The 11,175-nt window shown below is 39.3% G+C and overlaps 1 protein-coding gene across 1 annotated transcript; it reads right to left on the bottom strand.

Annotated features, from left to right (window-relative positions):
- Nucleotides 1-724: 724 nt before the first annotated feature.
- LOC108427347 (cytochrome c oxidase subunit 6A, mitochondrial) lies at nucleotides 725-7,177 on the bottom strand. The gene is made up of 4 exons (XM_017697406.2): nucleotides 7,019-7,177; nucleotides 5,045-5,118; nucleotides 1,827-1,969; nucleotides 725-1,017 (listed from the first exon to the last, which is right to left on the bottom strand). Exons 2-4 carry the CDS (start codon nucleotides 5,112-5,114, stop codon nucleotides 928-930), a joined length of 303 nt encoding a protein of 100 aa, XP_017552895.1. The 5' UTR covers nucleotides 5,115-5,118; nucleotides 7,019-7,177; the 3' UTR covers nucleotides 725-927.
- Nucleotides 7,178-11,175: the final 3,998 nt, after the last annotated feature.

The raw sequence follows: 11,175 nt of genomic DNA, 5'->3' as shown, positions 1-11,175 counted from the left end.
CACTACGCTGACAGACACAGCAAACCTTCTTGCCACAGCTCGCATTGATGTGCCATCCTGGATGAGCTGCACTACCTGAGCCACTTGTGTGGGTTGTAGAGTCCGTCTCATGCTACCACGAGTGTGAAGCACCACCAACATTCAAAAGTGACCAAAACATCAGCCAGAAAGCAGATAGGTACTGAGAAGTGGTCTGTGGTCCCCACCTGCAGAACCGCTCCTTTATTGAGTGTGTCTTGTTAATTGCCAGTAATTTCTACCTGTTGTCTATTCCATTTGCACAACAGCTGTGAAATTGATTGTCAGTGTTGCTTCCTAAGTGGACAGTTTGATTTCACAGAAGTTTGATTTAGTTGGAGTTATATTGTGTTGTTTAAGTCTTCCCTTTATGTTTTTGAGTAGTGTATTTACAGCCAAGATGGTAAAATGGACATAAAATGTTGTGGCTCCTAAGGTGGTTTGATTTTTATTGAAACGACAAAATGGCCTTTCTTAACAACCTCTGAGCTAAAGTGAGAAGAGAAATGACCTGTTTAAGTGTGTTTTAGACTATAATAACTTATTTCACTTAGAAAACAAACATAACTAGAGCTGATTTTGACCCGGGTTGTTCAAACTGCTAATGTGTGGCACTATAAATATTCTTGACCTTCTCTACTGTTTCATTTGTTTTGTGGTGCATCACAGTGTGTAAACCTTGTGTACTAATTAAAAGAGGTTCAGGTAGGAAACTATAATGATTATTTATTATTGATTTGGTCAAACACTAAACGTCATGTTTACAAAAAAGGTGCTTTATTTGTGTCAAAGCTGACAGCTGCTCTCTCCATCCAGATGCTGAGCTGCTGTGCAGTGGACTGGTGGAGGGAGACGAGGAGATAGGATTTAGGGTGCACAGTTAAACTTGGACACCAGGTGGCGCTGCGCTCAGTGGTGAGAGCCCTCGTAACCGGTGGGCAAGGGGTTGGTGTGACTGTTGTGGAAGAGTGAGTGGTTTCCATCACCCCAGGGCCAAGGCTGGAACAGATGTAGAGACACACATGACTCAGTAAAGTCTGACCACCTGACCGTCAGGACGTGTATTGTCCTTTTGGCAGATACCTGCAATTCAGTAATGCTGATTCTGAATGACCCAAGGCTCAATTCCTTTCTTCAGCACACAAACAGAAACCATTTCAGAGGGCTTTTGTTTTTGCTTGTTTGTTTTTTTAAACGTTTAAATGTTTTTGAGGTACTTGTTTAAAGGGGGATTCTGTCAAATTTTCTAAATTCCTGCATGATTAAATTGTTAAGATGCAAACAAAGTCATTCAGACTGGTGTGGTATGAAATAGTCCACTCTAGAGAAACTTGCTGAGTCAGAATTGTTCACACAGGTGGTGATGGGAACCAGACGTCTGAATGTCTATAAAAGCTCCCTCACAGAAAGATATTACATGACATAGTTATAAATACCCTGCCTGATGCCTTTAACATTGTACATTGCATTGAACCATAATCAGCATTGCATATAGGTTCCCTAGTTGTGTTGAACAGTAAATAAAATGGCTATATTCATGTTGTAGACATCCGTCCCCTGGTTCCCATCACCACCACTTTAATGAAATCTTAGTAAGTTTATCTGCAGTTGATTATCTCACATAAAACCACTGGAGGAATTCACATCATATGCAGAAATTAGAAAAATTGCTGGAGTTGCCCTTTAAGACATTTAAGAATTCAGTCAGAAAAATATCTTAACGATCATTACATCAAAATGATCTATTTATAATAATTGATACATTCTGGATGCGTTCTTTGGGTCCACTATGCAAAGCTTGGGCTCACCTTGGTGCGAATGCGCAGGTGTGGATATGGGATGAACTCCGGTGGCTTGTGACCATGAGCGGTCATCTTCAGGTAAGCGTTGACCATGCACACACCCACACCAGGCAAGGCCACCAAGTACGACAGCATCTTCCAGGTCTTCACTGTGTGTTCAGATCAGTCAGAAAACATCACGTTCATGTTAGCACTGTAATGCAACATACAATGTAGTATATTTAATGTAGTTCCCTGAACTGACTGCTCAACTGGATGAGTTGATATCTGGTCAGGCACCACAGTTTAAAGTAGATTAATGTAGAATTTACATATACACTGATCAGGCATAACATTATGACCGCTTCCTTGATTCTACGCTCATTGTCCAATTTATCAGCTCCACTTACTGTATAGCTGCACTGTGTGTTTATTTTTATCCTCTATCCTGTGGGCAGCGTCCTGTGACCACTGATGAAGAACTGTGCAGCAGCAGATGAGCTGTTGTCTCTACAAGGTGGACTGACAAGGTAGGAGTGTCTAATAGGGTGGACAGTGAGTGGACACAGTGTTTAAAAACTCCAGCAGCACTGCTGTCTCTGATGCACTCGCACCAGCACAACACACACAAACACACCACCACCACGTCAGTGTCACTGAGAAAGTGCTGAGAATGATCCACCACCCAAATAGTACCTGCTCTGTGAGGGTCCATGGGGTCCTGACCACTGAAGAACAGGGTAAAAGGGGGCTAATAAAGTATCAGAGAAACAGATGGACTACAGTCTGTAACTGTAGAACTACAAAGTGCAGCTATACAGTAAGTGGAGCTGATAAAATGGACAATGAATGTAGAAACAAGGAGGTGGTCATGATGTTACGCTGTAACATAATTATCGGTGTATAGCTGATGCACATTTGATCGACTCCATTGCAGATAATTAAAATTGGCTCAAGATGGTTTTGAGCTCCAAATCCAGGGTATATTCCACCAAACGGAGGGCTACACGCGTAACCTCACACCTCACCATCTAGAGCACCAGTGTAGACTGTGACTGACTGACCACAGCAGTTTTAAACATCATTCACAACTTTGAATTGCCTGCATACACGCACTATGACCAGCGTTTCACCTGAAGTGAAGGCTGCAGTTTTGCTGCAGTTACACCCTCTATTCTGGGATGGCTTTACACTGGATGTTGAACATTGCTGTGAGGATTTGATTGAGCATTAGTGAGGTCAGATATTCATGTTGGATGGTCAATTCTGGGCACTCCAGCTCATCCCAAAGGTATTGAATGGAGCTCTGTCACTTCAAAGAACACTGTTTCCCTGCTCTGCAGGGGCTTTATACCCGTCTAGCCCACGCTTGCCATTGGGCATGGTGGCCTCAGGCTCATGCGTTGCCCCATTCTATTGGTCATGGCTTTTCTATGGAGATTATACAAGCTGTGTGTTCATGTGTGAGCAATTAAGTGGCCTTAAAGCAGCTGAATTCACTCATTTGAAGGCCTGTCATACTTCATTAGATATTAACCCTTAAACGTCTGGAGTTATTACTGTTATTTTTAACCTGGAAATCGGTATAAGTAGGTTTAAGGATTAGTAAAGTTGTGACAAATATTAATAATAAAAAATATTTGAAATTCTGCACTATTTTTAGGTCTCTATTCAAATTGAAGCTGATTTGTGAAACTGGCCAGGTTAAGGCCTTTAAATGAACAGCTCAGGTTTTAAAAAAATCTTATTCCTTCCATTGAAACACATTTTTTGGTTTGATCTACTGATCAGTGGCTTTTGTGCAAACTTGTGGACGTCCATGCCAGCTTGAGTGCACACTGTCATTAAAGCAAAAGGGGACACCCAACCAAATACAAAAAAAAATAGAAATTCATGTAAGCATTCAAAAATTCTACTCCTCACTCCAACTGGTATCCTGATCATATTATTTGTAATGAACAATCATGTATTACATTATAAAGCAGAGGTCACTAATAGGCCAGACCCAGACGCTGTCCTATGCAGACCCGGACCTATAACTGATGAACTATGGAGAATCATTTACTTTTGATGGGGTGTCATTTATAGTCCTTACAGTTCTGCTTTAGCACCCGGGAGACTCACAGACCAATCACATGCATCAAATATCACACGAGATGCTACTCAGCCAATCAGATCTGTGCACTACGATGCCCACTGAGACTCGAGTGAGTGACACACATGCAGGGGAGCACGAGACGAGAAACAGCAGTCAGAGAAGAAAGTGAGTCAGAGGGAGGTTATTTTACGTGTCGTACTCTAAAAAGAGACAATAAATGTTGAAATTTGGCTGAACTGTACTTGACCCTGTACGTAACCCTAACCCTATTTGATTTGACACTCAGTTGTTGACTGTATAAGATGCTGATATACCAACTAGGCTACTTCAGTAAACAGTGAATGGCACTGAATCATAATGCAAGTAGACATTATGATGTTCTGGACCTTTGCTTGAGGAAATTTTCTCTACTTGGACTTTAATGAATTTTAATTAAAGACCGCTGTTATAAAGGAATGCGAAATAGAAACATTTTCGCCAGTGGTCTCAGACTTCTGGACCCCTCTGTGTGTGAGATATTTATACTAGGTTTATATTCTGTAGACTGTGTTTCTGACTTTTTCCATTTGATTCGACATCAAAGCACCACAAAAATGTCAAAAGTGCTGCTTTTTCTTTCAGCAGAAACGAGACTGTATGACTGTATGCACAGCAACAATTTACCATCAAAGTAGATGAAAATAAAAGATCTCATCAAGGACTTAGAAACTCCCCCTTGTTCTGTTCTGCTGTCAGTTTTGTTTTAAAGGAACATATTTCTTAAATACTGGAAAAGCTGTGTCACAGACTGAGATTTGGGCACTGAGCATTTTGTTATATATTCAGGTAGCATTAATGCATTTTTCCTAATAAATAAATAAATAGAACTTGTAAGCACTAATGTGTTAGAATCTGGATCTCTGCACTTTTTCTCAACTTCTTTCTAAGAACTGAGTGAGAAACGATTCATGTACAATTACCCCATGTGTTTATAATCGCTGCTGATAGCTGTGACTTTCAAGAACTACCTGAAGTCATGAAGGGTCACCTACATTGTTTTGAAACTGGCATCACGTGAGAAATCATAGAAAAAATGAAGTACATGAGCAGTGATGTAAGGACACAGGCGCACACTGTAGATATATAAATAAAGATATCATCATCAGACCTCCCTCTTGGCCGTGTGATGCAGCAGCGAGGACCCGCCGTGCCACCATGGACGAGGCAGACGCAGCCATCCCTCTGCAGGCCAGACAATAAAACACTTAAGCATATTACACCTTCTACATTTACTGAGACGATGAGCGCATCTGAAGTGAGATAAACAGCAACGTGGAGTAGATTATGGATTAAGAGCCTGTTAATCTCAGAAAACTAGAATTAAAGGTGGTGTTAAAGCTTATCGCTGTTGTCAGAAGAAAACCTCGTATCTCCAACATGGTAACTTTACAGGAGGTGGAAAGAACCTACGTTACTTTTAATATAAGTCAATGGAATCAGACTCTTTCCAAGCAATTTTGGGCCGTTTCTTTTGGTCCACTCATCATAAAATTTACACACAATGTAAAGGACAACAGGCATTTTCAGATTATGTCAAAACTGAAAATCGACAAAAATGGAGATGTGAGGTTTTCTCCCGAAGGCAGTGACATGTTTTCAAAGGTAAAATAAAAGTCAACCTGAAATCCAAAATGTTACCTTGTTTGTTCATGTGGCTGGTAATAATAAGCGTGCGTCATCGTATCATTTACAAGATTCATTCATTCTTGCTTCCATTGAAACTTACTAGCTTTTGCCCCGCCTCTAAAACATCTACTGATTTTTAGTTGATGCCATTGTGCACCAGTGGGTGGGACAAAGTAATATTAATCAATAATATCATGTTGACCTTCCCCTCCCACCACCTTTATCATGGAGAGAAAATGCCCAGCTAGCTTTAGAGACCCTCCCAGATATACTTTCACTCACAAGTATGTAATATTATGGAAAACGTGGAATAGTTTATCATTTCCGATTCAGTGACAGACGTTAAAGACGTTATTTCCCAAAAAATGACTTTGCAGGTAGTGTTAACATTGTTTCAGCATGTTTGTTTAAACTTAGTAAATGGTGTTGATTAATGGAATCAATACAGGCTTAATTTCACTCCTTTTCCATTAATATGCATAATTACATTTTTAAAATGTAAACAAAGTCGTTTAGAGTAGTTTAGTGTGAAATGCTGTTATAGTCGGAAGTGTTCACAGTGGTTTTGAATGGAACCAGACGTCCGGCAGCTCTAAAAGCTCCCTCACAGAAAATTATTACATGAAGTGGTTGTAAATTTGACGCCTGATTGACTAAGACCCTATTTTCTGGTAGTTTTAAAATCCATGTTATAAAGCAATATAGTGCATTAATGTTACCCAGATAAAACATATTTGTCCAGATTTATCACTATTTACCACCATCAACATTCTCTATAAAACTCAGTAGGTTCACTGGTTTTGGATAGTAAATAAAATGTCTATTTGTGTTGTAGTCATGGTGACCCCTGGTTCCTATCACCACCACAGTACAGACATCTGAACCACTCTGAATCACTCTGTTCACATCTCAGCTATATCATTTTGCAGAAATTGGGAAAAATTAGTGGTGTTCCCCTTTAAAAAGACTGACTGTAACTCATCAATTATAAAAAAGCAAATGTAGGACTCATAAACAAGCATAATCTGAGCATATTAGCTTTATATTCACAGAAATGTGAGGTTGTCTCTTTTCTTATTACTTCATTATTTTAATTTCTCATATTTAGTTTTATATTAGTAGTATCATTTTTATGTGTAATACATTATAGTAATGCCATATTTCTGAGGCCTACAGGCTGTCTGGTCAACAATGCCCTTCAAAGCATTACCTTAGACCCCTCAAAGCTCAAATATTACACTATTAACTATTGAGATCAGTAATTCCATGAATGATTAAGCTTCTATAAATGGAATGTCTGATTTGCAATATTTAAATGTTGCACAGAGTAGAGAAAAACAAGCTCTTCGCTGTGGGTCATGTGTCATGTTACTTGAGGAAGGAAATATTGCATATCTAAGTTCCTGGGTATCATTATAGTATAAAAGAATAGAATATATATAAAAAATTCACTCACACTTTCGTCCTGATGGATGATCAGGTGGGATTTTTGTCCTTCTTTTCTGTGGTGATCGACTTCTTGTCCACTTTCTCTTTCTCCTCTGGCTGTTTGTCCTTCAGTTTGTCCTGCTGTCGAAACAGCAGGCTCCTCCCCAGTGCAGGCTGTCCTGCTGCCAAATATGATAGTATGAAGTTTATATTTGGTCAAGTGCAGGCAGGCTGTAAATGCAGGGGATGGACAGCAGGTGGAAGGAGAGCTGGGTTACTGAAGGAGAAGGTCTTTCTGTGCCTTTAACTGACCTCAAATTCCCACAACCAGCCTTCACTTTGGCTACGTGACCACATGCAGGTGTCTGTGTGTTTGCAGCCATGTGTTTAACTCTTTATGGGGACCCAAAGTTCAGTAATTGAAGACATGAACATTTTGATGATGTTGCAATATTTGGGGGCTCTTCATAAAAAAAAGTTACTTTTATTAAAAGCAGTAAATCAAGCCTAAGATTAGCTTTAGTTCAGTTTAGTTTAGTAATGCTGTTTTGTCCTTCTGCTAAGTTGTTACTACATGGTGTTTTTACTCACCAATAGCCAGAGCTGCAGAGTTAATATTTAACATTTTATGCTGATTTTATTGCTGCAGGCTGAAGCACAGTGGTATTCAGCACTCAGACAGAACACAGTGTGTTAGAGACAGTGGTGGACAGTAACTAAGTAAATGTAATTCGTTACTGTACTTAAGTAGTTTTTTCGTGTATCTGTACTTTACTGAAGTTTTTCCATTTTGGGCGACTTTTTACTTTCACTCCACTACATTTCAAAGTCAAATATCTGACTTTTTACTCCACTACATTTTGAGAAATCTGTTGTTCCTTTTGGTTTCTGTGTGTATAAAAACGTAACATGTCAAAATGAAAGAAGTGCAAAGCATGAGCACCAATCAGGGCACAGCGGTCACTTTGTTCTGAGCTTGTTTTGACCCAGTGCAGCACACAGTTCAATGTCAGTGCAGCAGCATAAAATTTTGGGAGAGTCTGTTCAACATAAATGATGAACTAACCTAAGTTTGTGTAAATAGAGCACAATATAGAAATATGGACACATATGCAGTCGTGACTGACGCGTCTTTTTTTTTAATTTATACAAACACCATTTCATTTTATACTAAATTAGTTTCAGTTAGTTTATGTTTATGAACAGAGACCTACAGATCAATACAGTAAAGGAAACTCATTTGTGATCCTGAGTTCAAAGCAAGTTTTTATTCAACTTGTAACTAAGTTACAAAGTGATCTTAAACTGAAACTTTGCTTGTTTGTAAAAGTGATTTTAGAGCCACTCGGTTCTCCCTGATGGAAACTGTTTGCCTTCATTGTTTTGTGCTTATGATCATTTTAATAGATCTATAATAAGAATAGAATAGGATTTTCACCTAAAATTAGTTCATGAAAGTCTTATTATAAAAATTATAACAGGACATCAGAGCAATAATTAATCTTTTAGTACTTTTACTTTTGATACTTAAGTACATTTGAAGGCAAATACTTTTGTACTTTTACTCAAGTGGAGGTCTAAATAGAGGAATGTCTACTTTTACTGGAGTAATGTTTTACCTTGGGCATCTCTACTTTAACTCAAGTACATCATTTGTGTACTTTGTCCACCTCTGGATAGAGCAGCAAAGAACTGACCTGGAGTTAGGCAGTCTCCAAAACATGCCTTAACTGTCTCTAAGGTCAAAGGTCTGTTTATGTATGTATGTATCCCTGTAGCATGTACGTATCCTTGTATACTCTTGTATTTAAAGACTCAGCATTAGGTGCAGCAAAATGTCCCCATATCTTCAAAAGTGCATTTACATTCCACAAGATCTGTGCCAAATGCACCAATCTGCACTATATGTGCAAAAGTATTGGTAGTACAGTACAGGAGCTATGATGACGTCCCATTCTAAATCCATAGCATTAATATGGAGTTGGTCCCCCTTTGCAGCTCTAACAACTTCCACTCTTCTGGGAAGCTTCCTACAAGTTTTCGGAATGTGTCAGTGGGAATTTTCGCCCATTCATCAAGAAGAGTGTTTGTGAGGTTAGACACTGATGGTGGACAAGAGGGTCTGGCTCACAATCTCTATTCTAGTTCACCCCGAAGGTGTTTGATGGGGTTGATGTCAGGGCTCTGTGAGGGCCAGCCAAGATCTTCCACACCATCTCACCCAGCCATGACTTTATGGAGCTGCTTTTTGCACCGGGGTTCAGTCATGCTGGAATAGGAAAGGTTCTTCCCCAGACTGTTCCCACAAAGTTGGAAACGTACAATTGTCCAAAATGACTTTGTATGAAGCATTAAGATTTCCCTCCACTAGCACTAAGAGTTCTAGACCAACCCCTGAAAAACAACCCAATATTATTATCCCTCCTCCACCAAACTTTACAGCTGGCACAGTGCAGTCAGGCAGGTAATGTTCTCCTGGCATTCACCAAATCCAGACTCGCCCATCAGACAGACAGATAGAGAAATGTGATTCATCACTTCACAGAATATGTTTCCACTGCTCCAGAATCTAATGCTTTACACCATTCCTCTGAAAGCTTACCTGATGTCACTTCCTCTTCAGCATGTCACTTAAAGGAGAATTCTACCTGTTAAAAATATCTGGATACATTAGGAAGTAACCAGTCATTCAGGATGGTATAGTGTGAAATGCTCCATTCTAGAAAAACCTTGTGAGGCAGAGTTGTTCACAGTGGTGGTGATAGGAACCAGACATCCACCTCTAAAAGCTCCCTCACAGAAACCTTTTACATGAAATGGGTGTGAATACACTGCGTGATGTCTGAGTCGTTGTTTTTAATGCAAAGTTTTGGCCTAAAATGTATTTTTTAAATATGTTTCAGGGTACATGCAGAGCATTGCAAGGCAAAACAGTTATTCTTGTTTAACAGCATACTGGCCTGAGCTGGACCACAGCTGTTAGTCTTACAAATAAATGGTAAATGGTGGTAAATGGGCCACAACCGTTCCACTCATTTTACATTGTATGGGCCACATCTGGACCACATCAATTAGTTATTCTTGTTTTACAGCCCAGGGGCCAGAACAAAACCAAGGATGTGTCCCACAAGTGGGCTGGAAAAATTGTGCTAACTGGGAAGTATCAGAAGGTGGGAAGCACTACTAAAGGGACCCAGGACACATTGAGAGATGGTCATTATTACTGTCATACTGATAAAACTACACACTGTAGAGTCCAACCTGATTAACACAATCAGGTGAACATGATCAGCTCTGACTGTACAGCTGTAAAACACAGTCTTGATGTGTTTGTGTGCTTGTATTGTAATGGATGATATGTTTGTAGTAATAAACTTTTTTATTTCTTCATCTAATTTACACCAAGCCTGCGAGTGAGTGGTAGGTCTGGGCGATTACATGACAGTAATAATTGAGGCCAAACAGCTTTTTGAGGCATATTTAATAAAACAATGCTGTTCAGTTCTTCTGTCCTGCATGAGCAGCAGAGCTGAGTTTCAGTCCTGTATGTCTCTGGACGGGGTTGGAGACGTCTAGCTGTTCATCACTGAACAGAGCAGCAGCACAGACAGCACAGTTAGCCAGTGAGCTCTGGAGAGAGAGTTTGAGCTAAATATCTTATTATAGTAAAAAAGCCACATATCCTCTTCAGCAACTTTATTCTCTACCATTGTTTTATTCCTACATTTGCTGATTGCTCATGATTAAATTTCAGCTGTACAAAACGCACTTATTGGTAGTGAATGATATGGTAAATATCAGATTGTCCTCCGTTTCGCTCAGCCCTACTACTACATATACAGTTACCCCTTAATGAGGCGTTCTTTTTGTTAGAAATGTACCTATTTTTCATTTACATTTAATGTGACTGTATTTATTGGAGAATCTCATTGTGAATACTCATGTTACCAAAGCTCACACACAAGCACTAAGAACAGAAAAATACAGATGCTTTTATTCATTTTAATGTACCTCCATATACAATAAAAAAAGATTAAACTATCATACAATAAACATGAAAATATAATGACTGAGATGAAAGATGAATGAAAAATGAACTATTCTAATATTTTATGTAAGATGATGACATTTCATCAAAAAGAACAGCTTAGCATAATAGATCTGTAACACCACTGACAACTATTA

This window comes from Pygocentrus nattereri, chromosome 14 (assembly GCF_015220715.1).
Source record: "Pygocentrus nattereri isolate fPygNat1 chromosome 14, fPygNat1.pri, whole genome shotgun sequence".
Classification (NCBI taxonomy): domain Eukaryota; kingdom Metazoa; phylum Chordata; class Actinopteri; order Characiformes; family Serrasalmidae; genus Pygocentrus; species Pygocentrus nattereri.
Note: the sequence above shows the minus strand (reverse complement) of the source record. Positions and strands in the feature narration are given on the sequence as shown.